A 16,463-nucleotide genomic window follows, 5' to 3' on the forward strand; every position below is an offset into this window, starting at 1 on the left:
GTCACTTTAGGGACCAACCATGGTGCAAGGGGTGAGGAAAATTTGCAGCGATTCCTTGGGTCACACCACACTGTTTAACAACTTATCACGGTAAGTACAAACACTACACTGAAACCAGAACCTACTTTCGCTGCTGCTGTTCTCAGGTTATGGCTGTTAGTATTTGACTTGAACGGGTCTTTCCCACACCACGCCAACTAAAGCAGGGGATGGACCATTTCTGCCGTCTGTGGTTTCAACGCATCTTTAGGTTGGCACATGGTTTATCCCAGATGGGCAGACATACTCATGAAAAAAAGACTGCAAAAAATAATTTTGTATACCTACAACCTTCAAGGACTGGAGCCCATATCCAGCCCTAGTGCCCACCTTCTGTGTTGCTCTGACTATTACAGTTTTCCACTGCACTTATGGCCCTGCTCACTCCTCTGTCTGTGTCCTGTGACACACTTTTAGACATGCCCGTTTCAGGTATTTAACTGAGGCCCACCTTGGAGCATGCACCTGTAGGCAGTCTCCGAAATGGCGTAGATGTGGGGTGGCATCTCATGCCTCTTCTTGCCCCGGTACATTTCAATGATGTTCTCTGAGTAGATAGGCAGGTTCTTGTACGGGTTGATCACAACACAGAAGAGTCCAGAATATGTCTAGATAAAGAGAAAAGAAAAATTAGAAGGGGATTAGAAAACTGCTTCAGGAAACTTTTTTTGAATTTAAAAAAAAAAAAAAAAACCACTGTGACTGGTAATTACTGGAGTAAAACTAAAACAAACCAGCAAGTTCTGCTTTTCTTAGCAAAAGACAAAATCAATTATCTATTTATTACAGTGGAGAAAAGACTTCTAAACAGCAAAAGCTCATGTGCTACATGCTGTTCAGTACCATCTTGTGAGGAAAAACACTTTTGCATGAGATTAGTCTGCAAGCATGCCAGACAATGAAATGGCCAGTAAAGACTGCGCTAATGAGGCCAAACAACAGAGGAGGAGCTCATAGTGGAGGGATGTTATAAGAACGCTAACCAGCTTGTACAACAGAATGTCTGGCCTTGATAAAGTGCTGCTTTTATCTGTCTGCGTCCACACTACCTTCTTGTTTGATTAATTTAGGTGACCCCATTAACAAAATGATTCATGCAGCTTACAGTTGAACACTTTGCCTACTTATGTAAGTCAAGTAAATTTGTTAAAGCACTTGAGGATTTTACTCAAGTGTGTAACTCGCTGGAACTTGGACCTGCAACCTTTTGGTCCCCTAGTGCACAGCCAGAGACAGGGAGCGATGCTATTCTGAAAGCTCCAAAGGAAACTGTCTCAGGCCCAAGATACACATGGCACACACAACAGTAAACTACTGAAGCAGCAGCTGGGGGCCTCCGGTAATGACCCTGCCATGAATGTGTAAACAGAGAGCCAACCTCCACTCATTACCAGTACGGCCGTTTCTCTCCCCAACGTTACTCCTACTGTAATCCTCATTACTCTGCTGATCTGGCTCAGGGAGGGTTGACCTATATCGGGGTCCTTGGTGTCCCAAATTCACAACTATCCATTACCAAATATATCATTTACATTTAGTTTAAAAACCCTTTCTGATTGTGCTACACTTTTGAAAAACAATGTTACATGGGTCTCATTGTGTGTGGCATCCAGGTTGTATGTCACATCAAAGAAAACCCACTGGGTCATTTTTTAAGGACAGCATCCAGGGGTCTAGTTCAGGAAACTCCGCTTCCTACCGCTGCCATGCCTGCAAGGGGCCAAGACATTTTTGGAGTATTCAATTATAATAATTACATAAAAACTGACAGCACTAAGTAGAAAATGAACTGTGCAATTTCCCTCAAGGTCTGAATTTTTGCAGTATTTATCATGACCCCCAGTTTACTAACAAATGTGAAAATTACAAGATAAATAGCTCAGCAAGGTCAAGAGACACTGCCAAGGCCTCAGTTGTTTGACTATGATGGAAGACCAGTGGGAAATGTGGTGAGATTACAGGTCTTCTTGGACAAATGAAAGACCCCTTCCCAATGGGACAGTGCACTGGGAAAACTAGCTACAGAGCACTTTAAACAAGAACCAGAGAAAGGAACTGTAGGAGTTGAGTTGAGAGGGGGATCGGTTAATGATGCTGAGCACTGAAATAGTTGATTTAGGATCCCAGCCTACTGCTAGCATTCTAAGACGAGGCCAGGCTCAGTAACCCAGTCCAGCTCCACCAACGCACAAAATGAAACCGAAGGGCATTGTCAGAAATCGAAAACAGCCACCGTCACTGAAACCTGAAACTCTGCTTTGCAGCTCATTAAAAATTGATTCCGTTGATTCGAGCGCAGGCACTATAAATAAAGTGCTTTTCTGTGACATTAGAGGCCAGTGCAAAGCATTGCGGCTCTGCCCGCCCACCACTACCCACACACCCGCAACCACAAGCAGGCCACGACAGCAGCGGCAAAGGAGGTGCCGAGTTTAAAACGATTTCATAGCAACAGTAGTTCCTTTCTAGCAGCTAACAGGGGGAAGGAATAAAGAACCAGGAAAGAGCAAAGGGACCTTACAGAAGGTTTTGCACACACTGAGCCCTCAAAAAGGAGAACGGCTAAGAAATCCCACCAAAGGTCTGAAGAGCAATCTAAGAACACAAATGGACCCAGACCAAATGTCACTGTCTGCTCTGTCTCAGTCTCTTTAAATGGGTGGGTTGGGCTGACGGGGTTGAGTAACACTCAAGCCCACGAGGAGTGCATGATTTTTCCAGTAGCTGAATGGGGTATCAAGAGGGACGCAAGAATGAACCAGCTGAGGGGGATGTCAGCAAGAGATCTGCTCTGTTTCCAACCTCTACTGCAGATCACAGGAAAGAAAGAACTGACACAAAGAAGATCACCTTTAACGTCACCACTGCGGCGACTCCGTCTTACGTATTCCACATGACGAGTCTTCTACAAGCACCCTTTCTGAATACTACAAACCTTCAAAACATACACCGACAGGATAAAAACTAACAAAGTAACTACCCTTCTCCAGTAAGCACACACATTTGTAGTAAATGGTACCTTAACATAGTGGATGGGACTGGACTGTACGTTGGCATAATGTCAAAAGAAAAAAAATTAAAGGCCTGTAATTTATGATGGTTGCTTTAATACTTCATATGCTTTGAAGCCCAAAAATTGACTTCAAGACGTTCCAGCGTGTCTTTTGGCATGAAGAAAAATTTTCCATCATGCACAGGGCTACCAATCAATCAAGAATGACTCCAACAACAAAGCACAATTTCTTTTGCCCAGTCTGTAAGTGTGGTCTTCTCTAAGAAGGCAAAATATCATTCTTTCTTTTAAACAGAGTGCTTTCTTTTGGATTTAACTTGAAAGATAAGAACACAGCAAAGGACCACAAACTTTCTTTTCCTCACCAGATGAATAAATCGGAGATGGTCATGGAGCAAATACCACAACAACAGATTATGCTCAATGCAAGTTGTGTATGGTCAATGTGGTCTCTCCGGAGAGCAGGGCAAGACAGTTTGGTAACACATCTACAGAGACACAGAGGAATGTTAAACACCTACTACCAGCCTACATCTGATTGCATGCGGAACAACCAACTGACGGAGTGTTCAGAGAGCTTTTATGAATGGATGCATGCATACATGCATGCATGCATGGATGGACTGCAGGCCTTGTGTATGACTGCCTGGGCTGGAAACAGACTAACAATATCTTTAGGAACTAGAAAATGTCCTTGAGGTTTAAACTAAAAATGTACCCACACAAAATACAATATGTAATGTGTGTTATTGCATGTACAAATAAACCCCATATTCCATTCTCAAAGCCAAAACATATACAACATTAGTGCAGAGAAAGGACTGAGATCTAAGTAACTGAATTCCTATGAGTAATATCTTTATTTTGTACTCAGGAATATGAGATATTTTTAAAAATCCAAATATCTGTAGCCCTACATCAAAGTTTTTCAACAGTTCTTTTTTGTTTGGGGGGGGAAAAAAAAAAAAAAAAAAAAAAAAGTTTTGGAAGTGAATTTACTACTTGAAAACATTTTAGAAATTTTATTTCAGCATTCTGAGAGGTTGGTTTTAGGTTACTTTTAACATACTGTTTTCATAAAACTTCAGTTCATGCTGCGATTTCTTCATTAGCTTGTACTTTTGATACAGTACTGGAATACACTGAAGACTTCTCATGTCAGTTGGTTTAAACCCACAGTAATAATAATCACTACAAACACAGAGTACTGATAATGCGAAAGACTGACGCTAGAGAGACTCTCCCTGGGATAAACCATGTAAATTCCACAAGAAAGCTGTTAATTTAGAAGTCCTTATTGTAATCCGTAATCATTATCAATGAAATACCAATCCAAAAAGCGTCACACAATAACAGTCACCAGAAGATGAACCAACTAGGAACGGAGAGAAACGGAGAAGAAAATCAAGCGGAAAATGGAAGCGAGAGAGAGGAATAGAGGATGAGGATATCAAGTTATTCCTCTGTTCGCAGAACGGTTTCAAGCGCAAGGTCCTGGAATGTGAGAAACGCGGACAGCTGTGGCCAATCCGGCGACACAAAGGCCTGGTTGTAGCGCCAGGGGGTGGGGGTGGGGCATGTGAGTCAGCAAACAGCCACACCGTGCGCTTTTCACAGGGAGCCGAGACATGGCAGGGAGCCAGACACGACAGCCGTGCGGAGGCCTTTCTGCGCTGCAGGCTCCGGTTGCACTGCCACCCTTAGCGACCAGTTCGATACTGGGACATCGGCCTACCCCAGTACGGTCCTCAACTGCTCTGAATGAACCGGCCAACCATACTGATCTATAACAAGCTGCAAAACGGGCTGCGAGTATCTGTAAGATTCCTACGCCACTGAGCCACCGTCCGCAGGGATGCTCACCTCAAGCCCTCACCGTTGGCAGGCACACGGCCGGGATCAGTCCGCTGCCCCACCGCGTGGAGCAGGGTGTTCTAGGCAACTTCACCACCCCTTCATCCTCATTTCAAGCTCCATGTTACTGCCACGGAAGTCATTTCACCCATATAAAGAGTGGCTGCACACACTCAAAAATGTTATTTTATTATACACAGTACTCACAGTATTTGTTAATCCTTCAGCCCTGTCAGTTGATGTAGATAAAAGATTCCATGAAGCCAGCGTAACACTGTAAAAATGTAATATAATATGCCCAGGGCCTCACAAACATCAGACAAGATAAAGAAGCAGTCAAGTTATAAAGCACGTCACTGACAAGCAGTATGAAAACCAAATTCACACTTGAAATATTTGATTTACAAGTGATGAGTCCAGAATGCCGCTCTCAGCCTCCTTCCCTCACTCTGCATTTCTTTCTGTTTTCCACTGTACTTCTCACCTCAAAAAACATCACCTGGGGCCTCATGCTTTTTATTCAATATATCAGGACAGGCAGAAAGAGGGAAATATCGTTAAAAATGGAGAATGCAGCCCGCTCAGTGCTTGAGAGCTTATCACCGGGCCCTCCGGAGAGTTAGTCACTGCAAACCCGAATTCTATTCCTGGAATGCATGTCACAAAGTGGGTCAAGATCGTCAGGATACTTCTTTTGTAGGACACCAATTCCCTTCCAGATCATCGCAACCATAACATCGTAGACACCATGAGCAATTTATACGTATGACTCAGAAGCTACTCATTTTCACAAGATTCAAATTAGAATGTCAAGGAATAAAATGACTGAATAAACTTATTGTGGTGCAACAGGTTGTTTAAGGTTTAATAAACTGGACAAGTCCAAAAGGTTATAGGCCCCAGACTCAATGGAACAGAGCCGTCGTTACAAACTAGAGGTGGTCCAGCAAAGTTAAAAAAAAAAAAAAGGATCAAACAAACAATACTTTAGAAAGTATGTAGTAGAGGGGTAGAGGGTCAACAGTCAATTAGGATACAGGAATTCAATATTCTGAGAGGGGATGATGACCCTTAGACCCTTGAAAAGAGCAGTAGGGAAACCTCATCTGGGATGACTGCAAATGAAGGGGAGGTTCAAGGAGACACATACAAACACAAAGAAGGGAAGCCACCAAATGACTTTTCCAAATAAAACTAACTACAAACAAAAGCACGGACAAAAAAAAAAAAAAAAAAAAAAAAAAAAAAAACGCAACATGCAGAAATTTCTGAGGACAGCAGGATTAGCCAGCAGAGGAGTCCACACCTCCGTAAGGACATTAGAGAAGAAATCTTGCATGCAAATGCAACGGCATGTGGAGTCAAGGCTGCCTCTCTCTCCTCTTAGTCAGTACAGGAGTTCACAGGAGCGTATATGGGCTTCCTTTTACAGTGTCAGCACACAGTGTGCGCAGTAAACAGAAACACTGTCTCAGCAAGACTACCTCCTCTTATGAGCCTGAAAAACCAATGACATAATGTGATTAGGGACACCCTCGACGGGTCAATATGAGTGGGGAGCACTTACGTAAATGAGCCCCGAGTAGTATCTCTCCTTCAGGTTGTGCAGCACAGAGGCCTCATTCAAGCAGGTGAGCTCAGCCATGTCTTCCACTTTGCTGAACTTGGGCGGGTTCATCTTCTGGATGTCATCTTTACCGACTACAGCCCTCTTGCCATTCTCCGCAAGCTCCACCAGCACTTCGTCACCCCTTTCCTCTCGTATGCTGGCCGCTTCGAACCCGTGCCGCTCCGAGGGCACCCACACTAGCTTCTTGGCTGTCCAGTCAGCCTGCGTGGCTGGGTTGTAGACCACTGCCCGGTCCACGAAGAGGTACCGCTCGGGATCATCCTGCCCACGTTGCGCCATCTTGGAATGCTGGAACACAACGGGCCACCTAAGGGAAACACCATTATTCTCCATTATATTAGCAGTTGCCTATAGCCATAACTTTGATCAGGGGAGTACAGTTCATTAAATGTAAAGTAGCTGTGTAACAAGCTGTTCTTAATCTTTGCTGTTTCAAGTCCAGCACCTTTGTTGCTCACCTAGACAATCCCATCATAATAGGTCAGGTTTTCCTTAGCATAAGAATATAAGATACACACTGTTCTGTATATGCTCAATTATAGAAAATTTCATCTGCTGTTTACCTCATCAAAACTATTTTGCAACTTGTTCATCAACAGAGCCTTGATCGACCACAAGCGCCAAACTTAGAACCTGTGTTTCACAGCATAGGACATGAATATCTATCAACCTGTGAGGTTTCTCAAAGACTTTCACTGTTTTTTTTTTTTTTTTTTTAACCATTCACTTTTGTCCAAAACAATATGCATGCTGGATAAACAATTTACAATGGTTTACCCATTCATACAGCAGGGTATTCTTACTGTATCAGTTGAGGGCGAGTACCTTCATAAAGAGTACTACGACAGGAGTGGGACTTGAACCTGGGAACCTTCAGAACCTAAACACTACGCTACCACATGACGAGATGTTACAGCAACACAATTGCTGCAATAAAATTACACAAATGTCAGCTGTAAACAGCAACAAAACAATACACTGTATATTCTAGATGGTTTGAAAGCATCAAAAACAGCCAAAACAGTGTTTCATACAAGAGCAGCACAAATGAACTTTCTCCAAATCAAATGGACAAGGCAAGGGGTGAGGAACCCGAGCGGTGGTGGCCAGTGCCAGTGGCTGTGGGTGATCCTGGAGGAGGAAGCACTGCAGATCCCTCTAGAGAAGGACCAGAGCAGAGACCGCAGGATGCGCCGCAGCACCTCCGTTCAGCTCCATCAGCACCTCAGCTCCTAACTCATCATCGTGTGATGATGTTCCGATCATCAGAGCCCTTCTGCAGAGTCTGCAGCACTGCAGTGCGAACACAGCCCCCCTGGCCGCTCGTTGCTACCCACAGCAACCTGCAGCAACCTGCAGCACACTGCCCCTTAAGAGCAGAACTAGAACAGAAACGCAAGGTTAAACACCGCCGCATCCCGTCAAAGATCTACCCGCTTATCAACATCTCTCTCATCACTGGACGCCGACTGTTACTTAGTAACAGTGCTACACGTATCATACAGTTCAAGCCACGATAAATACGTCCTTACATTCATTGCTGCTGCATGCAGCATCGGATCTACCGCATCTCAATTGAGTCAATGGTGCGCTGCAGAACCGGCTGAGAACCATCTACTGTTTAAAACCACCAAGCGCCTCAGCGAGCTTTTCCGCGACCACCCGGGCCGTGTATCTAGTATATGTAGATATTATTATTACACGAATAAGTCTGAATAAACGTTCCCATCACCATCCCAGACGTCCTTCGTTACCTAACAGCGCGTGTAAAAATAGAGGACTCCATTGGAGCTCACCTGACGCAGTCTGCTCAATACACCGAGACACGCGACGAGAATAAACTACCCTCCTCTGGATGAGATGTTACTAAATGCTGCTCCTCAATCTACATCTACTCCCCTTTTCGCCCCGAACTCCGAAGTTATAGCCCCCCAGCAGGCGGCCCCTCCTTAGCCGAACCAGGCCGACGCACGACATAGAAATAGAGCGAGTAGAGCGGCTGGACACTGTCGCGGCAGGAGAGCCGCCCCAAAAATCTAAATTATCACCAGCGAAATCGGTGCCATGTGTTACTGAAATAATAAATTACAGAAGCGGTTGTGTTTGTGCTGTTTTTAAATGAATAAGTCGACAGTTCTGCTAATAAGTGGTAAATTTAAGTATTGCAAATGTGTTTTTACAAGTCTGCTCAGCTGGAGTTGTGAATCGCATTTACTAAACAATTCACATATTCCTCGAATCTGGGAATTCAAATAACCTACGTAAAGCATAAGAAGAACGAGAGAGGACTGGTTGATATTGTCCTACAAAAACAAAGCGGCAAATAAATGATAAAAGTTGGGTTTGAAATATTACAGTTAAAAGACAAGCGCCAACCGCACAAGAACACATCAATCACATACAACGTGATTTCCAAATTCCACACTTTAGTTGAGACAAATATTTTAAATGGATATCCCAGAAGGCGGAAGACCACGTGTTATAATAAAGATGGTGGTTCGCAGTTCGTCGTCCGACTGCTGCAGGACAAAAGTCGCGCGCGTCAGGTGTTTCTAGTTTATTAATCCGACTTGTTTACAGTGCAGTGCGTTACGTTAATTCTTTACCACATCCGTTAATTCTCATCTGCACACATCATGTCTGCAGATGATCGCTAATTCGAGCTGGGGGTTGTACAACAGCGCCATCTCCAGGACAGAATGGGAACCGCCCTCTGTACCAACCCCGCTAGAATTTCTGTCCCGTTATTTGGCGGACGGACTTCCAGACACACACTGCTTTTTCTGTGCGCTGGCGACACAGAAAGAGGACACATGAAACACGCCATTAAACTTTTCAAAAACATTTAAACATGCAGAAGTCAAGTTCACCAACTGTGTATTCACGAATACGCTTCGAATGCAATTTTTACTCTGAGAAATGTTTCCCTTATTTTTACTCTTCTAAATATACACAGTATTCACTCACGGGCGGTGTTATGAGTTTGCTCTCCGAACACTTTACTGTTTATTATCAAATAGAAAAGTTGCTTTTTTGTGCCGCCAGAGGTCAGTATAGCACAGAGTACCGCTGAACGGCGGCTTATATTAAATTGTTACATTTTCATAACGAATATGTTATTTTAATGCAAAGCATTCAATCACGCATATTACTTCCCGTCAAGTTTCCCAATACGCCACATACATTCAGCTGGATCTACCACCTGCCATCAGGAGAGTCAATAAATAACACAGACACATGTAGAGAGCACAGACAAAATACATACAGGCTATTGGCAATTCGCTCGTGAAGTTCAGTTCTCTCTTGTTCAGTACAAATTCCCACTGTATACATGTTAGTCACATCTCAGATTTAATGGAAATACTCGGCATAAAGAGCAATGTTGCATATAACAACAGCACAGATCCTATTTGGTAACGGGCTCTTCCTTACATTGCTCAGAAAAATAAAATTACAATTCGTGTCACAGTAAAGAACTCATTAGCAATGCAGCACACATTTCACTACGCATTCCATTTCACTGTGGCAGTGGATGATATTTCTTACACTGCCTGCAGGAGCCAGGGAGATTTGCTGGTCACTTGGAAGCAGTAACCAGTTGAAGAATAAAGAAATGAAAGGTAGGGTTATTCTTTATCCAGGCCTAAAGAATTCTGCTACCCTTCATCTGCAGGCTGCAGGAGGTGGGGTGTCATGCATTAGACTCTCCTACAGAGTGAAAACGAGAGAAAGGTCAATGCATTGAGTGCGATACCCCAGCTATGCCACGTAAGCTGTAGGTGAAGTCTGAGTGACTGTGAGTAATTCATCCCTATCTGTATATTTTTTTTTATTTCCACCACCCAATTAACTCTGGCCACGGCTGACTCCAAGATGCTGTGTGTTCTATTTAGCTTGAACATATGAACTATGCCACCAGCTCTAACAGCACTATGGCTTACATCAATTAATATTATGTTTCTAAGCTGCAGTACTGCAATACTCCACTTTTTACACAAACTAGGAACAGCTACACCTGCCATGTGTCAAGAGATTCCAAGGGAAACCTGCAGTGAGACAGGTGGGCTGAAGGAATGAATTGCTTCTGCAGTGTCAACAACCGTCTTTCATATATAGATTGCATCAATAAGGAAAACTGGTGTCAGCTTTATGTAACGGGTGTGGTTGTGTGCAAGTGTGTATCAATAACTTACACACTTATTACTATTAACTGTTATCTAATAGACACTTTTATTCACAGCGTCGAACAATTTACTACCTAATTATGCACATAAATATTTCACTAAAGCAATGCTAGAGCCTCCTATTAATAATGACCAGTTATTATTTATTAGACCAACTATTATTTAGTCTCGTACAGTACCCTTAGTGTCCTCTGGCTCTCGTATCTTTCAAATGTCACTGAGACTGCAGCTGAAATACTGTTCACAGTTCAGTCACAGACCAAAGCACTAGCTAATTGCTCTCATCTCTATAAGTGATTTATCACCATAATATCCTACTTACATCCTTCATCAGGCCCATCTCAATGGAGAGGAGAAATAACCACCAGCAGTTTTGTGATCCCGGTGTTGTAACAGACAGTGTGGCCTCCTGGGCTGTTGTCATGACAACACTGGAAAATGACCTGTCAGGTCACTCCAGTGACTTGCCTAAAGGTAAAAACAGTCCAGCAGGAATAGGGCCACATTTACACACAGTTTTACAGTGCTGCACTAAGCCCTTATCATACAAAGCCTGTTAAAACATTAGTAATTCACAAAAAGAAATATTACCATTATTGTGGCAACTAGGGCTGTGCAGTGCATAGCACTGGTGCCCCACAGCACCTATATTCCCTTCAAGCGATGTCCAAATGCACAAACTAGTAGCTCTGAATTGTGGGTGTGTATGTGTGTGAGTGAGTGTACTGCATTGCTAAAATAAGTAAAGTGGAAGGGTATATTCATTCATTATCATAGTATTTATTGCAGTACCATGGAGACAGATAGGCCTTGAACATCAGTATATGCCCACAAAATAAATGCCAAGACCTCCTTTTTTTAATATAAAAATTAAACTTTTAACACATGAAAAGTACAGTATATAGTTTGTTTTTTTTCGAAAACCTATACATAACAGATAACATAGATTTGGAAAGACGTACTACCAGATTTAATCAAGACCACAACAAAATCACTACTACTACCACCGCTACAAAATCATTGCTCCTCTGACTTTGGAGACTTAGCTACAGTATATGGCTCAATAGAGAAACATACATCAGGATTATATGGCGAAAAGGACACCAGGGAGGCTGGACCAAGACATAGAGATACAAACACTGACCCCATTAAAGTGAAGCCTTTTGAGTTCAGAAGGTGCCAAAGACATCCTTGAAACCTAGAATCTGAGGGCAATGTTAATCAGCCTGCTTCATTAAGATTCACAACAGTTGATCACCCCCCCCCAAGGACCAATTGCTATGTACAAGGCTGCTTTTCAAATGCTCTAGTATTCTAAAATACTACAGGGAAAATAAATTATTTTACTGTGGAATTTACAAAGATCCAAAAGATCATAATACTACCAGCTAATTAAGAGGTCCCCAAGGCTCTGGCAGTCCATTAACTCCAACAGGGCACTGCATTACATGAGGGAGCAGTTGAAGCCACAGCACTCCTTGAGCAGATTGATTCCAGTCTTCGGTGTGAATGGCGTGGAGGCCAGCTGGGTACCCTCAGGACCTGCCAAAGCAGCGTCATTGTCAAACATTTTGCTTGAACTAGAGCACACTACAGCAGTATGACCAAGAAGAGTGCACAGAACCATATCTGCATTATCTTTTTCAGCCAACAGAATTTTATTGTCAGAAGATTAAACATTATCAGTTCACACACAGGCACAACTGCAATAAAACTAAATATTATTCTTCAGTAATTACCCTTAAAATTACTATAATCTAAACACATATATACAACACCCTAATCTTATTGCATGAAAGACTTAAATAGTCAATGTACTGTCCTTATATGCAACATTTCAATACACCTCAAAATGCACACCTACTATTTTCCTTCAAGCCACCGGAGACTTTGGACAGCAGGAATTCAGCCAGTTCTTTGCCTTCTTCCTCTTCCCTGTTTGAACATATCTGCAGATGATTTCATCCAACGCAACTTATAGGACAGCTGTGCACTTTACCAATTCATCGTTGTATAATTTTACTGAAGCAATTAATGTTAAAGACCTTTAAGGGTTCAGCAAATGGGGACTCTATCTGCACTTAAACCTGACTATAACTCTACCCTGTCCTTTCGTTACTGACACATGTGGCGCCAACCTCAGCTTCTCAAACTCCACATCTTCTACCAGAAAGTCTCGGGTCTCCACCAGCCTGTGCAACTGCCAGAGCAGCTCCTCCTCCTTTTGCTGGCTCCCATCAGATTTGTCTGCATACGGAGCCAGGTTTGGGAAAGAGAGGACAGGACAAGACTGGTAACAGAAGGGGAAAGCAACAGAAACAAAACAACTGCACAATACAGTAAATTAATAAACAAAAGCAAGTTATAATCTATTTTTCAATTCATGTTCTTACAAACAAATAAGCACATGTTCTAATCCACTGCAGAGGCTGGTATCACTCAAAGTGCTTTGATGCCTTTGAGATATTCAAGACAACCGGGAAACCGGGAATTTCACAGTACCTGGAATAGACACTAGTTTCTGCAGCTCCCTTTTCAGTCGTGTTATTTCTTTGCAGAGTTGCATGTCATCCCTCCTATAGGAAAAGACAAAGAAGTCAAAGTTGTTTTTCCTTTCAGCTACATTTTTTACACTGAAATTCCTAAAAAAACTTGCACATTTTCAACCTAAAGATAACTAGTCTTCTAAAAATATCACAAGCTGAGAGGAAAAATTTGAGAGAAACTGAAGTGATATGGATGCCTTACCATACACTCTTCTCAGATGATAGAAAGTTATCTGAAAATGCTGTATTTCTGCACTGAAAACCCATGTAAGATGCTCACATGTATCTGAGCTCTGATTCCCTCCTGACAAGGACGTCCTGTATCCGCTCTATTCTTATAAGCTCCCCTTCAGTGTCACCTGCAGTGATGGAGGAGTTGGTCATCGAGACAATGTCCTCTTCTGCGAAAGAAACAAAATCCTCCTTATTATTTAAGATAACAGTATGAGGAGTCAATGTTATAGTTTGTTCATTCTAAGTTGTATTTTTTATTAATGCACATTGACAAAAACGTTTTACACTCGTGCTTTCCAAACATAAGCCACATATCTGTCTATTGTGGCCTGTAATTTTTTTTGGAATATGGAAGCCATGACTCCAGTGACATCTCTGCATGCAAGTTTTAGTTCTTTCACCAAAGAGACATCATAACTCTTGGACTACCTTCATAGACTGAGACAAGCAGCTGCACTCTGCCTCTCGGTGTGAGCTGTCTTTCTTAGCCACAGAAAGAGGTGTTTTTTTGCACTTACTGTCTGCATTGCCTGTTGGGCACAAGCTGCACGACTGTCAAATAGAGACCAAAGAGAGCAGTGTTGTGACTTGAATCTTATAGGCTTAAATCAGAGCTTTGTAGACTTTTCCTGACAGTATTTGTGCGCTGAGTGATTCCCCTGACCATCACTCTGACAAACAGTTCCTGGAACCTGTCAAAAAGCTGGTAGCACAGTGTGTGGCACTACTGCCTTTGGGTCTAAAGGCAGCAGGTTCAAATCCCCCCTCTGAGTGTAGTACTCTTGAGCAAGGTACTTAATCTAAACTGCTACAGTAAAAAATTACCCAGCTGTATGAATGAGTAGATGCTTTGGTGAAAAGCATCACCTAAATGAATGAATGTAGAAACACATGTCAGAAACTGCAGCTGTTCCACAGAACTCTCCAGATTGAGGAGACTTAATCTACCTGGGCAGACTGAAAGAAGAGTGCATGCAGGAGGAGCTATGTACATCTGCACTAGAGGTCCAAAAACACAAAGGTTTTCAGTTCTGGCTCCAATGTGGTAGAATGATTCCCCCCTCTCCTTCAGAACTGCTGAATTGCTCTCAACATTTAAGAAGGGTCTCAAAACTCACTTCTCCCCTGATCTCTTAAGTGCTTAATAAACATGTCCATTTGTTATGTTCAGTCATTTTTATCACAATTTTTTTAAAAATGGAAAATCTATTTGCACCTATTTGTGTGATGTATACTGGTTCACATGGTGGAGTGTGCCACACTGACTGTACTCAAGAATTACACATCTGCACCCAAATCTCTCTGTTTCTGTTCTCTGAGGCGTACGTTGCTTTGGAGGAAAGCGTCTGCTGAATGAATAAATGTAACTGTAAACGTAAGAAAGTCATATCTTACCTTTATAAAAAAAGAGACTCAACATCCGACAGGTTGTCTTGGAAACATCCCATTTACACTGTACTACGCAGACACTCCACAAGGCCAGTGTGTACACAGATTACACACCTTGACAGCTGTCAAGAAACAACAGCTGTCTGCGCGCGTACACACACACACGCACGCGCACACACACACACACACACACGCACGCGCGCGCGCGCGCGCACGCACACACACACACACACACACACACACACACACCAAACTGAAGTCTTCCAGTGATGGAGGTCTTGTGGCACAGGCTGCTACACACACCGACACCGCATTTTCCAGGGAAATAACCATTGTCAATCATTCATTGTACGCACTTAAAATTTCTGCTCGACTACGACTTTCTGTCATATAATAAATTGTGTGATTGGAATGACATTTTAATTTGCATCTCCGGGCGTTACTACAATTTTGAATTTCAGTGAAACACACCGCATCTGGTAATGATTAATGAAGCAGGGCTGCCGGGCAGTAAAACATCTGTAACATTTCCCTGTGAATAACATCACCACCAGTTTTCACACGCAGTTACGCCGGCGCTCAATTTTTGGGTACAAACACTGGATACTTTTCTCCATACAGTTTCTACGTGTTCAAAAACACCGTGAGACACATTCGGCGCGTCACTTCTGTGGCGAACAATTCTGAATTCAATTGAATTGTATTCGTCTCGTTACCCGCGCCGGTGCCGGTGGCTCGCGCCTCTCTTTTCCCGCTTCCCGGAGACCTCCGGTTCTCCATGTCTTCAGTTTATTCCAAATTATTAGTAGCGGACAAAACGTTTGCTTCTGTTTCCACCTCTCAAGGAGGGTGAGCAGTCATTGTCTGGGCATAACGTTAGACCCACCAAGGCAGGAGGAAATAAATAAATGACACGATAACAGGGCGGGCAGGCGCGCGCGCTCCCGTGTGTTCGTACCGTGGGGTGTTTCTGCGCTTTTTTGTGCGCGAGGCAGACGACGGCCACGCCGCTCGCGGGCGTCACCCTGCGCCAAGAACACGTCACTGCAAAAGACAGCGTTTCAATAAAACGCCTCACGACATGCGCGCGGCGATAAAATGCCAATAAAACAGGTTGCTGTAAAACGAGTTTTTCGACGGTGCTGTCAGTTTATGGTCAATGAAAGCTGTTTTACAAGTAAGGTGTGTAATATTTGTCAGAAACCTACTTTGAAGGATTAAAAAAAAAAACTTATTGCCGCATAAAATCACTCCAAACGTGTCGGCCACTCAGCCTCAGGCAGTAATGTTGGTGTCGCTAATGTTATGTTGGCAGAATAAAAAACTAGAGTGTGAAACAACACCACTCAGAAATTCATTCACGTATGCAGATTAAATGGCACTTAAAATGTTTACTGTAACAGATATTCTGAAAAATAATTACATCTCATTCTTAAGTTTCATGCATAACATTAGGAGGGCTGCAAAGTTAAACATTTTTGCAAAGGCCGGAGTTTATTTTTCACCTCCGCTACCTACAAAAGGTGTGGGCATCCAGCTCCAAGAAAAACCAGAAGGTGCTACGACAAGGTTAC

The 16,463-nt window shown here is 43.0% G+C and overlaps 2 protein-coding genes across 11 annotated transcripts in view; both read right to left on the reverse strand.

The window, feature by feature from the left end:
- LOC108937323 (myosin-10-like) overlaps window positions 1–9,522 on the reverse strand; it is a 45,023-nt gene extending 35,501 nt beyond the window's left edge. For 4 of the 9 annotated variants that reach the window (XM_018757157.2, XM_018757155.2, XM_018757154.2 and 1 more), the window contains exons 1-3: window positions 8,291–8,324; window positions 6,474–6,843; window positions 491–647 (exon numbers count right to left, since the gene is read on the reverse strand). In XM_018757157.2, the coding sequence (XP_018612673.1) occupies window positions 491–647; window positions 6,474–6,843; window positions 8,291–8,322 (559 nt within the window). In that variant the 5' untranslated portion in view covers window positions 8,323–8,324. The other 5 variants (XM_018757160.2, XM_018757158.2, XM_018757161.2 and 2 more) reach the window with 5 other exon arrangements.
- A 2,030-nt stretch (window positions 9,523–11,552) lies between these two features.
- On the reverse strand, window positions 11,553–15,837 carry LOC108937184 (uncharacterized protein C16orf45 homolog). Of its 2 annotated transcripts, none has more exons than XM_018756978.2 (6): window positions 15,606–15,837; window positions 13,547–13,667; window positions 13,223–13,296; window positions 12,859–12,967; window positions 12,585–12,655; window positions 11,553–12,262 (listed from the first exon to the last, which is right to left on the reverse strand). In XM_018756978.2, the coding sequence occupies exons 1-6, from the start codon at window positions 15,667–15,669 to the stop codon at window positions 12,165–12,167; spliced, it is 537 nt and encodes a 178-aa protein (XP_018612494.1). In that variant the 5' UTR covers window positions 15,670–15,837; the 3' UTR covers window positions 11,553–12,164. The 2 variants fall into 2 exon arrangements, with proteins under 2 accessions (XP_018612494.1, XP_018612495.1); XM_018756979.2 differs by having other exon boundaries at window positions 12,218–12,262; window positions 12,581–12,655.
- Between the last annotated feature and the right edge of the window lie 626 nt (window positions 15,838–16,463).

The sequence above is a fragment of the Scleropages formosus genome, chromosome 8, assembly GCF_900964775.1.
Source record: "Scleropages formosus chromosome 8, fSclFor1.1, whole genome shotgun sequence".
Classification (NCBI taxonomy): domain Eukaryota; kingdom Metazoa; phylum Chordata; class Actinopteri; order Osteoglossiformes; family Osteoglossidae; genus Scleropages; species Scleropages formosus.

Bases quoted from the DNA above. Each gene is read 5' to 3' on its own strand.
- LOC108937184 (XM_018756978.2), bottom strand. From the start codon at position 15,669: ATGGAGAACCGGAGGTCTCCGGGAAGCGGGAAAAGAGAGGCGCGAGCC. The intron at 12,656-12,858 runs GTTGGCGCCACA...ATGTTCAAACAG, and splicing joins GTGGAGTTTGAGAAGCTGAG to GGAAGAGGAAGAAGGCAAAG. The intron at 12,263-12,584 runs GTAGGTGTGCAT...CTGCTTTGGCAG, and splicing joins CGGTGGCTTGAAGGAAAATA to GTCCTGAGGGTACCCAGCTG.